At 40.5% G+C, this 16,949-nt stretch overlaps 1 protein-coding gene across 2 annotated transcripts in view; it reads right to left on the bottom strand.

Moving 5' to 3' along the window:
• Window positions 1–16,949, bottom strand: part of CRIM1 (cysteine rich transmembrane BMP regulator 1) — a 769,789-nt gene that overhangs the window by 163,260 nt on the left and 589,580 nt on the right. For both annotated transcript variants that reach the window (XM_056567417.1, XM_056567416.1), the window contains one exon: window positions 1,598–1,726. In XM_056567417.1, the coding sequence (XP_056423392.1) occupies window positions 1,598–1,726 (129 nt within the window). The remainder of the gene's footprint in view (window positions 1–1,597; window positions 1,727–16,949) is intronic.

The following is a 16,949-nucleotide window of genomic DNA, read 5'->3' as shown; positions in this document are numbered from 1 at the left end:
ACTGCTGAACCACATATTCTGTCATGTTTTGTTGTACCCCAATGGTTTACAGAAGAAACAGCCCCCCTCATCATATGCATCCCCATGAAATAGACTTTGTATGTTTTGTGATAACGGCCAATGAGAGCAGCTCTGGTGTCTGCCGTTAGTCCAAAGGGTTTGCTAACTATGCATGTGCTGGCATGATGTTCAAGCAAAGCCGGAGACTTGGCTGCCAGCATGAGTTTGGCACTGTATGATGTTTGCTGACATACTTAAGGGCATTCCCGTCTTTGGCAGAACTAAACTAAGCAGTCATGATATTATTGACATGCCACCGATCTGAGATTGGCATAAAAAGTACTATATTACAAGTCATCTTATTACATTTAAACAGGAAGAAAAATGGCTATGGTATCCATTCATAAGGCTAAGTATAGTGGGGGGAGATTTATCAAAACCTGTGTAGAGGAAAAGTCAACCTGCTGCCCATAGCAACCAATCAGATTGCTTCTTTCATTTAAAAAAAGGTCTCTGATAAATAAAAGAAGGAATCTGATTGGTTGCTATGAGCAACTGGACCACTTTTCCTCAGCACCGGTTTTGATAAATCTCCCTCAGTATGTATACACCCTAGTAACTTAAAATTGCATACTCTACTATTTGTCCATCAACATATATACAGTGGTCCCTCAACATACGATGGTAACCCGTTCCAAACGGATGGTTGAAACCATCGCATGTTGAGGGATCCGTGCAATGTAAAGTATAGGACAGTGGTCTACAACCTGCGGACCTCCAGATGTTGCAAAACTACAACACCCAGCATGCCCGGACAGCCAACGGCTGTCCGGGCATGCTGGGTGTTGTAGTTTTGCAACATCTGGAGGTCCGCAGGTTGTAGACCACTGTTAGACGAAGTTGTACTCACCTGTCCCCGCCGATCCGGACCGTCACCGCTGCCAGGAATGTCGCCATCCATCACTGTCACTGCGTCCCCGGGGTGTCCCCGACGCTCCGGTAGGGCCTCTGCTTCCCCGACATCCTCGCTCTCCGTCACCGCCATCACATCCCTACGCACGCCGCTCCTATTGGATGACGGGACGGCGTGCGCAGCAACGTGATGACATCGATGGAGAGCGCCGACGATGGAGAGGTTCCCGAAGAAGACGTGCCGGAGCCCCGAGGACAGGTCAGTGACCATCACCGGAGCTCACGGGGCACCGTAAACGGCTATCCAGCGGCAGCTGAAGCAGTCTGTGTTGCCGGATAGCCGTTTATGCGATGGCCCCCAACATAAAAAAGCATTGTATTTTGATGCTGCCTTCAACATGCGATGGCCTCTGAGAGGCCATCGCATGTTGAAATTATCGTATGTCGGGGCCATCGTAGGTCGAGGGGTCACTGTAGTAGAAAGATGATACACAGAAAAGGCCATCATTTCGTATAACTTAAAATGGCATACTCTATTTGTCCAAACATATTTAGTAGTAGAACCATACTCATAAAGTGCCATTATTTCTTATTTTGTTGCATTTGCACATGAGTTTACATACGTCAAACCCCAGCCAAGTAATGTGAGGTATGCCACCTACAAAATACAATGAAACTGACTTACTTGTTTTACACTGACAGATGCGGCAGCCATTCTGATCTAAGCGGAATCCATAATTGCAGTCCTTGTCAGTCAACGTGCAGTTAATTAACAGATCACATGTTGGTGGAGCCATGGTGATGTATGTAGGTTCTGCAAAAGAGGAAAAGGACATAGCCTGTTATTACTACTAGAATCTCAGGTAGTATAGGATATTTACATCAATCGTCATGATGTGTTTTTATAAATATTCAACCCCTTCAAGACCGGACATTTAGAGCATTTTTGTCATTTTGGACAAAAGCTGTATTGTAATATATATATGTTTATTTTGTTTTTGGTGACATATTGTACTTTATACTAGTGGTAAATTTTGTTCATAAATGCAGCTTTTTTTTGTGAAAAACAGGAAAATTTCTGACATTTCTTTAAATACATTTTCTATGACGTTTAATGTGCAGTAAAAATGATGTTTTCTTTATTCTGTGGATCGGCACGACTATGGCCATACCCAATTTACACTGCTCAAAAAAATAAAGGGAACACTAAGATAACACATCCTAGATCTGAATGAAGGAACTAATCGTATGAAATACTTTCGTCTTTACATAGTTGAATGTGCTGACTACAAAATCACACAAAAATTATCAATGGAAATCAAATTTATCAACCCATGGAGGTCTGAATATGGAGTCACACTCAAAATCAAAGCGGTAAACCACACTACAGGCTGATCCAACTTAGATGTAATGTCCTTAAAACAAGTCAAAATGAGGTTCAGTAGCGTGTGTGGCCTCCACGTGCCCGTATGACCTCCCTACAACGCTTCTTCTGATGAGGTGATGGATGGTCTCCTGAGGGATGTCCTCCCAGGCCTGGACAAAACCATCCACCAACTCCTGGACAGTTTGTGGTGGAACGTGGCGTTGGTGGATGGAGCGAGACATGATGTCCCAGATGTGCTCAATCGGATTCAGGTCTGGGGAATGGGTGGGCCAGTCCATAGCATCAATGTCTTCCTCCTGCAAGAACTGCTGACACACTCCAGCCACATGAGGTCTAACATTGTCTTGTATTAGGAGGAACCCAGGGCCAACCGTACCAGCATGTGGTCTCACAAGGGGTCTGAGGATCTCATCTCGGTACCTAATTGCAGTCAGGCTACCTCTGACAAGCACATGGCTGTGCGGCCCCCCAAAGAAATGCCACCCCACACCCATTACTGACCCACTGCCAAACCGGTCATGCTGGAGGATGTTGCAGGCAGCAGAATGTTCTCTACGGCGTCTCCAGACTATCACGTCTATCACATGTGCTCAGTTTGAACCTGCTTTCATCTGTGAAGAGCAAAGGGCGCCAGTGGCAAATTTGCCAATCTTGGTTTTCCCTGGCAAATGCCAAACATCCTGCATGGTGTTGGGCTGTAAGTGCAACCCGCACCTGTGGACGTCAGGCCCTCACATCACCCTCATGGAGTCTGTTTCTGACTGTTTGAGTGGACACATGCACATTTGTGGCCTGCTGGAGGTCATTTTGCAGGGCTCTGGCAGTGCTCTTCCTGCTCCTCCTTGCACAAAGGCAGAGTTAGCGGTCCTGCTGCTGGGTTGTTGCCCTCCTACGGCCTTCCTCCACATCTTCTGATGTACTGGCCTGTCTCCTAGTAGCGCCTCCATGCTCAGGACACTACACTGATAGACACAGCAAACCTTCTTGCCACAGCTCGCATTGATGTGCCATCTTGGATGAGCTGCACTACCTGAGCCACTTGTTTAGGTTGTAGACTCAGTCTCATGCTACCACTAGAATGAAAGCACCGCCAGCATTCAAAAGTGACCAAAACATCAGCCAGGAAGCATAGGAACGGAGAAGTGGTCTGTGGTCACCACCTGCAGAACCACTCCTTTATTGGGGGTGTCTTGCTAATTGCCTATAATTTCCACCTGTTGCCTGTTCCATTTGCTCAACAGCATGTGAAATTGATTGTCAGTCAGTGTTGCTTCCTGAGTGGACAGTGTGATTTCACAGCAGTGTGATTGACTTGGCGTTACATTGTGTTGTTTAAGTGTTCCCTTTATTTTTTTTTGAGCACTGTTCATAGCTTTTTATGTTCTTTTTCACAACAAAATCCTTCTTTTTCCTTTTTGTATTGCCATGTTCTGACTTTTTTTTCTTAAGTAATTGAAGTGTTACCTTGGCCAGGCAACAGTTCAGACATGAATCCAATAGAGAAATTATGGGCAGTTCTAAAGTCAGAATAAATAAATAAAAAGATCTTAAAAAACAGAAACTGATGGAAAAACTTGCTTGGGAACACAATGCCTGTATGACTGAACACTGCAAAAACTTGTTCACTCTATGCCCAAATTAACCGAAGGGTCATTTACAAAATATTAATTTTACAAATTTTTCTATATGAACATGCTCTTCTTGTAAAACATTTTAGAGTTATTTGATATGACTGTATTGAGATGCAAAACATCTATAAATATGCTGTTTATTTAAAGATTTCTATTAATTTGCCCAACACTGCAGTGTACTGTGTTAGTTAACCCCCCTTCAGCTAAGTGCCAGCCTATCCAGTCCAGTGTACATTATACCAGCACTATGCAATGGCATAAAATAGAGGGAGGAGTATATTATGTGCTGTGATTGGCAAGAGAAGTAAGGAAAGGGAGGAACTATATGTGTACTAATGGCAAATTGCCCAGCTCTGGTGCTTGCTTCTGAAATGGAGAGAATGATAAATAGCAGAGGGCTATATAAAGGACACTCAATATCTCAATAACAGCAGCGAGAGCACTAAAATCACCTTACCACCATTCTAGAGGGTTAATGCTATCAAAGCAATGCAGGTTTTTAAACACTTCTCTGAAATGATACATATACTTTTCACGATAAAGATCTTTTTCCCTGTTCTGAACCTGCACATCTAAAATGTTAATTATAATGACAAGGGATTGCTGCAGTTCCTCTGAAAGCTACATTTTAGCCACTTGGCTGTTATCCAAGCTCCCAATAATTTAATGACCTTTACCATATTTTCCTTATATTTATTTTTTTGCTCCCCTCCCTGTTACACTATCCAGGCTATCATTACAATTGCTTTCAGTTTTCAACAGATAAAATAAAACAGACACGGCAATGAAATGGCTTATTGGTTTTACACTAAAAGTGCGACTAAAATATTTTTCTAACAAGAAAATAAAGCTGTAAACAGCAAGTGAAAAAGTTTAGATGGAAACGCTAAGCTCATGGCAGGATTTCATAGACTATAAACTGATAAGGCTCAGGCTTGCTTAAAATAATAAATTAAAAATAAATAATTAATAACAATAATAATAATATTAACAAACAACAAAGGCATCCTAATACTAAATTATCCGATCCCTTCCAGTTTTCTAGTATACTGTGTTCAGATTACTTTAAATTCTTCCTGTTTGCGAAAGCTTTTTATATAATATACATAATAAAATGATATGTATATTTGTAATTTATATGGGCTAAAAAAAAAATCTGTATATTTTTGGGTGAAAAAATGCTGTCCTTGTTCCTGCAGCTATTGCCTGTGTGCCTCTGTGTGGAGACAAATTACAGGAAGTGTGGGTGGGACAAGCAGGGCTCTGTGCAGGCTGCTGGCTTGTCAATCATCATGCTGTGGGCATGTCATGGAGCCTTACTGCACAGAGCCCTGCTTGTCCTCAGTGCACAGAGCCCTGCTTGTCCTCAGTGCACAGAGCCCTGCTTGTCCTCAGTGCACAGAGCCCTGCTTGTCCTCAGTGCACAGAGCCCTGCTTGTCCTCAGTGCACAGAGCCCTGCTTGTCCTCAGTGCACAGAGCCCTGCTTGTCCTCAGTGCACAGAGCCCTGCTTGTCCTCAGTGCACAGAGCCCTGCTTGTCCTCAGTGCACAGAGCCCTGCTTGTCCTCAGCGCACAGAGCCCTGCTTGTCCTCATTGCACAGAGCTTTTGTTGTCCTCAGCGCACAGAGCAATCCAGAGCAGAGCAGTTAACCCGCAATTCTGTATTTTGTCTCTGCACAGAGACACAGAGGTAATATTGTAGTTGTAGGGACAATTAAGGATTTTATTCACCCAAAAAATATACAAATGTTTTTTATAACTAATTTATATTACAAATATACATATCAGGTAACCATCTACATTATATGAAAAGTTTTTGCAAATGACAGGTACACTTTAAAGATAAATTTACATTTAGCCTTCTGCACTTTATATAAATAAAATAATCTAAAAATACTACACATTCCTATGATAAGGTCTTTTTGTTAATACTAATGGTTTAGGAAAAAGTGGAGTAGAATTAGTTTATGGCTACGAATGTCATAAATACAAGATTTTAAAGGTTGGTCTTGGGAAAAGTATAAAAAGCATTTAAAAGAATCTCCAAGATGCCATTTTAAAAGTATCTTTATTGAAATAGATTAATACAATCAATATTTAATTTAACACAACCACTTAGCTCCTTGACTCTGTGCCCTTTATAGAACATATCATGGATAGTACTGAGAAGAATGAGGAAGTTTTGAACAGAACATACTGCTCATGTTTTAATTTGCAATGAATAATAAATGCAATTCAGATTGGTGGATGGATAAGCTTTAACATTTATTGAAAAAATTGCATACTTAGATTCATTTCTGTACTTGATGTGACCCTAAGGGTACAAGGGGGTACTTTTTAATGTTGGATTCTTAAGAATCCTGCAGGAAGATGAAATCCTCATTTTGAACTGATCCTTTTAAACATGAAAGGTTTTGATTGTTAGATATTATTATTATTATACATATAATAATAATGGAGCTGTTTGGTAGGCCTCAGAATCAGTTCCACTGATGGGCCCCATGCACCCCAGTCTGATACTGAAAGCATCTGTTTTGTCTGATGAGAGAAGTCTTTGCTAGGTACACTGATTTCAGCACTAGCTGATCTTGTGTTCTTTTCAGGGATGCCTTATATAGTCGTTAATAGAACCCAAAGAAAAGATTAGAAATGCCAAGAGGTAGTTTACTACCGCTCACTGATCCCCTCAATAGCTTTCCTCTGTTTATGGGAGTGGAATAAACTACAATAAGATAGTGAATGTGTGCAGGTCTACAGGTCCTACAGTGTAAAGGAGGAGGTTTAAAAATTGCAGATCAGAAAAGCCTACTTGCACTTACCAGAAATGAAGATTGATATAAAGTCTAATAATCAGCAATTGCAGACTATACAGGTACTGAGTTCACCTGACACCTTTAGTCACGAATGAGTGGTTACTGCAACCAACTTTTCATCTTCACATGTCAGCTAACTGGTTTTCTCTCAGCAAGCTGACAGCTTATCACAGCTTTTATGTATTTTCTATGTTTTCAGTGTTTCATAGAGCTGTCCTACACTATGTGCTCTTTTATCATTTTTGAAGATTGCCTGCCTGGGGCTGATATTCTGCTGTCCGTCTTGTATTGCCCATTGGTACAGTTGACAACTGCAATATGTTTCGAACATAAAACATACATGGGTTTTCAATAGCCTTTTGAACAGAGAATAGAAACTTGAAGCAATGCAGGGAAAATGCGATATATATATATATATATATATACACACACACATATATATATATATACATATGTTAGGGATGCACCGAAAAGGAAATTTTGGCCCAAATGTGAAAATTTAGGCTGTGCTTGGCCAAAAACCGAAACTGAAACAAAAAATGCATTGCATAATAGTTGGTACAATTACGCACGTGGCGATACCAAATATGTTTATCTTTATTATTTTTTAATATTTTTGATATGGAAAATGGGAAACGGATGGTGATTTAAACTTTTATGGAAGCGGTTAATGGATGTTTTATTTAACTTTTGTTTTTCGTTTTATTACATTTTATTAGACCCCTTCGGGGACTTTTAGGAGGAATCATTAGATTCCTCATACAGATCAATAGACTTCCATAGAACTACATTGATCTGTGTGCTCCGCGATCATTTGGTTGAGCCTGCTTAGCCAGGCTCAATCAAATGAAGAGCCATGGACCCTAGGGATGCAGAGGTGAGCCCACTGGACCACCAGGAAGCGTTTAAAGCACCCTTTAGATGTCGCTGTCATCTTTGACAGCAGCGATCTAAAGGGTTAATAGCCAGCTGCCGTGTGATGGCTATTAGCTGCGGCCCCCTGCTACAAGAATCAGCAGGGGGCCGTTGGGTATGCACTGTGGCAACCAGTTAAATGAAGGACATCGGAGCAATTTCCGATGTCAGGCATCTCCCTATTATGACGAGGACCCGACCTGTGTCCCGCGTCATGTCCTCCCCCGATCCATGACGTAAGCCATGGGTCGGGAAAGGGCAAAGCCACACCCACCGAATTAATCGCGGGAAAATTCACTCAGCCAAAAATGCTGAAAGTAGCATTTTCGGCCGGCGAAATTTCAGTGCATCCCTAATATACACACACAGAGATATATATATATATATATACATCTTAGGGTGTTTTCTTAGAACGAGTATAGAACGACATCACATGTACAGCACTGATGAACCCCTAATGCAAATGGATATGGCTGACCATGAAGATAACAAAAAAAGGAGCTGGCCTCTTTGGTTCACCAACAGGTGAAGCCTGTAGTTCTGTAAACCCTATTACTAATTCCATCCCAAACAAGTATTTATTTTTACATTTTTTAAATGTTTTTATTATTCAATTCTTGAATTTTCCTAAAGCAATCCTTTTTTAAAAAAAACTGGTCATTTAGCCAAGAATCAATGGTTGGCATGTGTGGTACTGGGTGACAGGCAAGACCTTACAGTATTTACAGCATATGAAGCTGGGTTCACACATAGTAATTTGGTCTTCTTTTGGCCAGTATTTTTTTAGCCAAAATCATGGAACCAAAAATGACTAGAATTCTATGTGTGAACCTAGCCTTACAGTATAAAGGTAAAATGCCACTGAAACATAAAAACACCAAAACAAAATTGTAATAAAAGGGATAAAGGGAAATTATAATTTGTGTACAGTGTTAATAGTAGTGCTGAGTATAAGAAACTAATCCTGTAACTATTAGAGAAAGACTTAGTATGAAGACAGATATTTTTCCTAAGAGAAGACACTATTTTCATTGGCGAGGAGCACGAGCGTTCCAACACTACACAAAGACTGCGCAGCGTGCAGTGATGGAGTGAATGTACAGCTCTAGCTCAATTATGTCATGTCAATATCTGCAGTGCACTCATTTACCAGACAGAGGCAAAGGATTTCTTTCTGAGCCATAAGAAAAGCCACCCACTTTTAATCAGATCGGCCTCAATAATGAAATTGGATTTAATTCTTCACTTCCAATTATAGATCGTAATCCTTTTCCCTTTTTTCTGCAGAGGTAATTCCAGTATTGTTGAGAGCACTGCCCTAAATTCACAGCGCATGCTGCCCGGCTTCAATGAATGGGCAATCTCACAGGTGAAAGTTGGTGATTAGCAAAAGGGTCAGAACATGTCGGTCCTGTAATAATTCTAGAAGTCTCCGAAATTAACCTGTTCAGCGCACCAAACAAGGCTATGGCAGATCAATCTGCTCTGCAACAAACAAAGCGGAATAAAACTGATCTGTATTTGCTGTACAGTACATGATGAATTTTATGCATTTTATTTCAAGGGCTAGATAAGAATGAAGCACAACAACACATTTTTAACAAGTAGAATGACATGAGTTCTAAAGATGTGAAAAACAACAATAAATAGCTTTAGAAAATCCTAGCCAAATAACTTGTAATTTACTGATCTTTACCTTTTATCGCAATCTGTCTTTCCATAAGAAGGAAAGCTCCTAAAATGAAGCATGAAAGCCACATAGAAAATAACTTCCCCACAACTGACTTGTCAACATAGACTGTGACTGCTATTCTGTGTGGGTATAATCACAATCTGCAGACTAGTTGCATCTCAATTGGACTGTTATGAGAGCAAACAGATGAATTTTGGAAGAATGGGACAGTCACTGAAATGTTTGCAATAAATTGGTGAGCAAATTGTAACTTGCAGCACACAGAGTCCCCATGGCTACACGCCATAAGTCATAGTAACTAGGTGTAGCAGTATGATGCCTCTGGAGAGTACGGTACATAATCACGTGGAGTATTCTCCCCAAGAATATGTTGTGTTATATAAATAATTATATACATAATGCTTTATAGAAGAATACCACCATATTCCACACACTGGTGAAATATGTCTGCCAAATCCCATATGAATCTAATTTAAGGTTACACATGCTGTAGTTTGCATATTTTCGGAAGTTAATTTTGCTACCAATTGACTTCAATAGGTAGGAAAATAAACAGCAGGAAATACACAGCAAAATACAGTACATGTGAGCCTACCCTAAGGGTTTGTTCTCATGTGTGTATTTTCTGCTGCAGAAATGCTGTAGCACATTTTTCTGCACATTGAAGTCAATTTGCAGCAAAAACTGCTGCAGCAAATCTGCTGAAAAATAAGAACATGTGAACTGACCCTTAGGGCTCGTTCACCAGAGCGGATTCAGTTTCAAACTCGCAGTGGGTTTCCTGCTGGGAGTTTGAAAGGGGCATGCTCTCCATTAGCTGTCCACAGATTATTTTCAGCAACAGAATATCCACTGCGGAAATCTGTTGGATCTGCAGTTGTAAAATGTGCAGTTGCACATTTTACAATGCACTTGAAAATACATAAGGCTTGCCTTGTAATATCTGCAATATATATATATATATATATATATATATATATATATATATACATATACACACACACATACTTTATTACTGTATGGCACATTAGTGAGGATGCTCTGCCACCGAAACATAGTAACAAGTTAATGAAACTACTTATATAACATTATATGAAACTACTTATATAACATTTCTTATCTACTACACAAAGAAAATGTTTTATTGTATGTAGGGTTGTCTGTAAAGATCAAAATTGGAGAAGTAACAAAATTGGAAACATTCTACAAGAAACGAGTCATAGCCCAAATAAGGGCAATCACTTTATAGACGTTGAAAGCATTTGCCTTCAGACCAGTTGTCACGATCACACCCTATTGGTCCAGCTAAGACGCTAGAAAGAGTGTGATGGTGCAAGGGTTAAGGCCACCAGACCCCTGGGTATCCACTACTAGTCCCAGCAAGTCACCAAATTAACCCTTAGATAAAAGTGTTTCACCAGAGCTGCCTTCAGAAAGGTGAGCTCATATATTTAGAGATCAAAGACCAGAACTGATTAATTAAACATTTAATCTGAAAAAAGGTATCACAGTGCTATGCATAAAAATAAACAAATGACATACAGTTACAAAAATATGAAAGAGTTTAGCAAGGCAAGTTCAGAAAACAAAAGATGAAGTTCTTACAGATGATATAGCAGTCCATGAGAGTGAGTTCCAGCTGTTCTTAGGATGGTCTTGTCAGCTTGTTGCACAGCATTGAACACCCTGAGTCTAGCATTGTTAAATATTATATATCTGCCTTTTTGGAGAGAGACTCCATTCCCCCCTCCCCTCTGATCCCACCAGGGGGGCATCTCTGTTCCTGGCCCTCTTATCTGGTTGATTATATGATGGGACCAGAGTGCATGACTTCCTGCTGCTTCAAAAGAGCCTTTGACTTCAAAAGAGATGTAAACAAACAGCCAGACCCCCCAATAAAATGCAATACACAAACCGCCAGTCTGAATGACCTCCACCCCCAGGTCTTGGATAATACCTCACACACAGTTATAATTTATAATACACATATAGGATTTTAATAATCAGGCCTTGGGCCTGACACCATTATCCATACCCGCACCTAGGATTTTCCAACAATTTACTGTGTCACCATATACATTGTTTCAGGCCCTGTAAGGCTCTATTTAGCACTCATGTTCATGCTTTCTGAATATATGTACTATAATACAGAATTTAAAGCCTCAACATACTCAACTGTAAGCAATACAGCTGCATAGTTCCCATATAAACTCCCATTGTAGAAAACTTTATTCCGAGGGACCTTTTGAAAACCCTAGATGACAACTTGTTTCAATATGCAGAAAAAATATGGTAACAGCCAAAATATGATTATGGCCATCCATGTACTACAAACACAGCTTGAGTCTGGCAGAACGGGAGCAAACCTCATAGTGCGGCTCTCCTTTTTACCTTATACAAAGGGGTCTTGAGCAGAGGGCCCTGTCCTGTGACATCTATATGCCCTTATAGGTCTTCTTAGATTTAGGTTTTCTTATGAGTTCTGCTTTCTCATTTATGTAGCCACATAACTGATACCCCCTTAGCAGCGATATGGTTATCTCTGTACGATATGGTTAATTCTGCATTGATCTGCTGTTAAAGGGTTACTCCGCTGCTCAGCGTTTGGAATAAACTGTTCCAAATGCTGGAGCCAGCGCCGGGAGCTAGTGATGTCATAGCCGCGCCCCCTCATGATGTCACGTCCCCAACCCCTCTTAGACTTGCATTGAGGGGGTGGGGCATGACGGCATGAGGGGGCGGGTCTATGATGTCACGAGCTCCCGATTCCAGCGTTCGGAACTGTTTGTTCCAATCGCTAAGCAGCGGAGTACCCCTTTAAGATCGATAGAAGGCTTGAACACAATACTGATCTGAATAATATACGGTAAGTCTAGTTTCTTCAGCGGGCAGTTATTCGTTTTAATAAGTTGTCTGATAAACGCACTCCTCTGTCACCAGGTTTAACCATGCATACATTCCTTCTTTTTATCAACACTGAGCAAACAAATCTCGCCTGACTGACTTAATCACTCCAGACATTGCGAAGTGATGTCTTAATGTGTTAGAGAAATAGTGTATTAAACCATAATTAAGAAAATCTCTTTTATTTACCATCAGCAATAACATGACAACTAAAGACAGAATCCTTAAACTCCTTAACCCCTTAAAGACTCAGGGTTTTTCCGTTTTTGCACTTTCGTTTTTCCTCCTTACCTTTTAAAAATCATAACCCTTTCAATTTTCCACCTAAAAATCCATATTATGGCTTATTTTTTGCGTCACCAATTCTACTTTGCAGTAACATCAGTCATTTTACCAAAAAATGCACGGCATGCATGTATACTACAGAGGAAATTCTTTTCTTTTTGGATTTCTTTTCTGTCTGTCCACAGTGCTCTCTGCTGTCCATTTTAGAAACTGTCCAGAGCAGTATATGTTTTCTATGGGGATTTTCTCCTGCTCTGGACAGTTCCGGACATGGACAGAGGTGTCAGCAGAGAGCACTGTGGACAGACAGAAAAGAAATCCAAAAGGAAAAGAAGTTTAACTTTTTGGCATCAATTGATTAAAAAAAGTTTACCACGAGAGTACCCCTTTAAAGGGGTACTCCAGTAGAAAAAGAATGATTTCAAATCAACTTGCCTCTGTATGCTGCAGAGGAAGTTGTGTAGTTTTTTTCAGTCTGACCACAGTGATCTTTGTTGCCAAGTCTGTCTGTGTCAGGAACTGTCCAGAGCTACCCTTATGCCTCCAGGATTCTGCTTACATCCTGTGCCACCACAGCAGAGGAAGGAAGCCGGATACCAGAGGCACCGGGAGAGCTGTGGGAGGTAAGTCCAGTTTGTATTTTTAAATGGTTGCATGTTCAATAAAAATAAATAAAAAAAAAGGTTTAAAGGAGATTTTCCAGCGGTGAAAAACCTATCCCCTACCCTTAGTATAGGGGATAAGTTTCAGATCGCGGGGGGTATGTATGGGACTATGTTGTGCTGAGAAATCGTGGAGACTCGGGTGCACGACACCACACCCAGGTGCTGATTACACCCTCCATCTCATTTATATTGAAGAGCTGGAGTGCTGCCTTCGGCAATCTCAGGCTCTGCCATAGCGATGTATTGAGAGGGCGTGTCGGCCGCCGCTTCGTGCGGTGGTCAACACACGCTATCTGGCCAGCGAGCCGGGGCCCCGTGCAAAGAGATCGTGGGGGGGCCCCAGCGGTCGGACACCCCGCAATCTGAAACTTATCCACTATCCTTAGGATAGGGGATAAGTTTTTCACCACTGGACTACACCTTTAATGCTGGACTACTCCTTCAACAAAGTTTAAGTTCCTATGGAATAATTCCCCAAAATTGTACATAACTGGAAAGTTTTCTTACAATAGGACAACTCAGGGACTTCTATATTTTTAATTCTAAGATAGTAGGATTGATTTGACTATCTTTTTTCATTTCTTCACCAACTACAATAGCTATACTTTAGATGCTCTTTACAGAGCAGTGATGGATGTCCTGCACAGCAGAAGAACATCTAAACAATGCTGCTAACAATATGTGTGCACTTAGGATGGCTATTTGGATATTTTAGCATGCTTTGTAAAAGTTAAAAGTCAATAACCTGTCAGTGATGTCCAAGTGATCGGTGAAATGTCACCATACCCTGATTCTACCAAGACTTTCATGATACGACTCAGTCTGTAGCACTTTTCTGCTTCTCCTCAATGCAAATATACAATGGTATATTCAGAATTTTGTTAAAACCATATGGTGTCCTAATCACTCTATCAGTAACTTTACTTCCATCATCAGTTCAATGAAACTAAAAATATAAGGACAAGCAACGCAAATTCACATAAGTGTGTCCAAGTAATTTCAATAAGTACCTATAGTGTTTATCGGTTCATAATCGCATTGAAATATTGGCAAAATGGCTGAAATAGGATTCCCAATTACCATTTATGTGATTATACTGGAAACAATTAGTAATGCTGAGTGCAACCATAGAAACACAAATTATCTGTAATAAGATCATTGATGGTGCCAGGGCAAAAGGGCTCTCAGCTTGGAGACCACATGCACAAGACTATAGCCATTCGTCTTCATGCTGTATAGCTCAACGACATGAAATGAATCTAACAAGGAATTGGCACAGAAAACCAGACATAAGCTTGCAACAATGTTACATTTTTAAACAAGCCAATCATCTAGTAATTTCTATAAATGCTCTATATGGCTATTCACATTACTTTCAACAGTATTACAATGCATAAGATCAAACACATAACTAATGGAGGCTATTCATTTATTGATATATGGAAGTCAGCCATAAGACAACTGAGTGTCCAGGATACAGCATTAGTCTTGTATATGGCCATACAAGTGGGTGTTCATAGCGGAAATAATCTGGTTGTTTGGCCTCTCTGTGCTTGGAATTAGTATTACCGTCTGCACAGTGGTATAGTACATAGCCTGACTAGCCTCATCCTCTGATCACATTTTCCGATTTTCCTAACAATAAGGTAAATTACTGGGATCATCTGTGATGCAGAATCGCTGGTTAAATACTGGAGATGCATTTAAAGGAAATTTGTCAGTTCTATGTCATGCTTATGGTCAGATAGGGATGGACATGGGCTGATAGAGTGAGAAAAAAAAAATGGTACCCGTGTCTTAGCCTATTGCTTTTTGCTAAGTTATTAAATCAAAATTTTCTTACAAGATCCAGTGCCATAGAGGCAGGGCTAAGCTGCAGCATGTGCACTTCCTGCCCTGCATGATTAATGTACAAGGCTTTGTGCTGGAAGCCAAATAAAAGAAGGTGTGCATGCTGCAGCTCAGCACAACCTCTAGGACATCTGAGCTTGTACACAGCCATCAGGTAAAGGACAGGAATATTTTGTTTTATTTCAGCTATCTGCTTATGTCTCTAGCTCTGGCCATGGTATAAAAAAAGACAGATTCACTTTAAAGGGGAATGGTAGGAAACAAGCTGAATTACAAAAAAAAAAAAAAAACAACAATACTCACCTGCCACTCTCCTATCGCTGCTGTTCTGATGCCCTGGTCCTGTCACAGCACACAGCAAATGTCTGCAAAATGTATTACTGTTACTGTGTAAAGAGATGGGACAAGATGGGATGATCAGCAAGGATATGGAGAGTATTAGAATAACATCACTGCTAACTAAACAGGTTGAGGGCAAGTTCCCATGTGTGTATTTTTATTGCAGATTTGGCTGCCGATTGCAAATATGCAGCAGAAAATATGCATGTGTTAACGTACCCTGATTGGCGGTGCCGGCATTAGCCCTGGGTCCTGGCTGCTGATAGCAGTCGGGACCCACCAGGTTTGACATGCTCTACTGGTGAGCGTGCTTCAAACCCTGGTAACGGGACAAGGGCGTACAGGTACGCCCTTTGTCCTTAAGTACCGGGAAGTGAGGGTGTACCCATACCCCCTTCGACCCCAACAAGTTAATGATAAATTGAAAGAAGTCATCACTGAGAACAATTGGTCCTGCAAAAATCAAGCCCTCATATGGTTCCGTAGATAGAAAAAAAAAGGTATGGCTCCTAAAAAGGAGAGAAGGAAAAATGAAAACACAAAAATAAAACCTTGCTGTGTCAAGGCCTAAATGGGCTGAGTTCTTAAAGGGGTACTCTGGTGGAAAACTTTTTTTTAAAATCAACTGGTGCCAGAAAGTTAAACAGATTTTTAAATTCTGTTAAAAAATCTTAATCCTTTCAGTACTTATTTGCTGCTGAATACTACAGAAGAAATTATTTTCTTTTTGGAACACAGTGCTCTCTGCTGACATCTCTGTCCATTTTAAGAACTGTCTAGAGTAGGAGAAAATCCCCATAGCAAACATATGCTGCTCTGGACAGTTCCTAAAATGGAAAGAGATGTCAGCAGAGAGCACTTTGCTCGTGATTCAGCAGAGAGCACTGTGTTCCATAAAGAAAATAATTTCCTCTGTAGTATTCAGCAGCTAATAAGTACAGGAAGGATTAAGATTTTTTAATAGAAGTAATTTTCAAATCTGTTTAACTTTCTGGCACCAGCTGATTAAAAAAACAAAAACTTTTTCACCGGAGTACCCCTTTAAGTGACCAATAGGTTCTTGGGACGATTTGGAGGGGCAGTTACCTAAGTACTTTTTTCCATTTAAGAATTATGGAGGCCACTGTGATCTTGACAACTTTCAGTGCAGAATTATTTTCCTGCTCCCTTTTCCATATCTGTGCCTCCATACAATCCTTTCTCTGAGCTCTATATGCTGTTCTTTCCTCCTTGTGGCTTGTTTTGCTTGGATACGTATATTCAGCTGTGAGATGTTATATAGACAGGGCTGTGTCTTTCCAAATTAAGGGGAAATAAATTATTTTTCTGATTTTATGCAGGCTCTCAACATAAAATGTGAAAGAAGTGAAAGGATTTAAAGACTTTCTAAATGCAATATACTGCCAGCTTCAGCACACCTTAAAACTTATCACTGGGGGTCCCAAATAGGGAACTTTGTATACAAGAAGGAATTGTCCAAATCAAAAAAAAATAAAACATCACACATGGACCAGCTCTACAAATTCCATATATCCTATCAGGGTATATGGACA

This window comes from Hyla sarda, chromosome 3 (genome assembly GCF_029499605.1).
Source record: "Hyla sarda isolate aHylSar1 chromosome 3, aHylSar1.hap1, whole genome shotgun sequence".
In the NCBI taxonomy this organism is placed as follows: domain Eukaryota; kingdom Metazoa; phylum Chordata; class Amphibia; order Anura; family Hylidae; genus Hyla; species Hyla sarda.
Note: the sequence above shows the minus strand (reverse complement) of the source record. Positions and strands in the feature narration are given on the sequence as shown.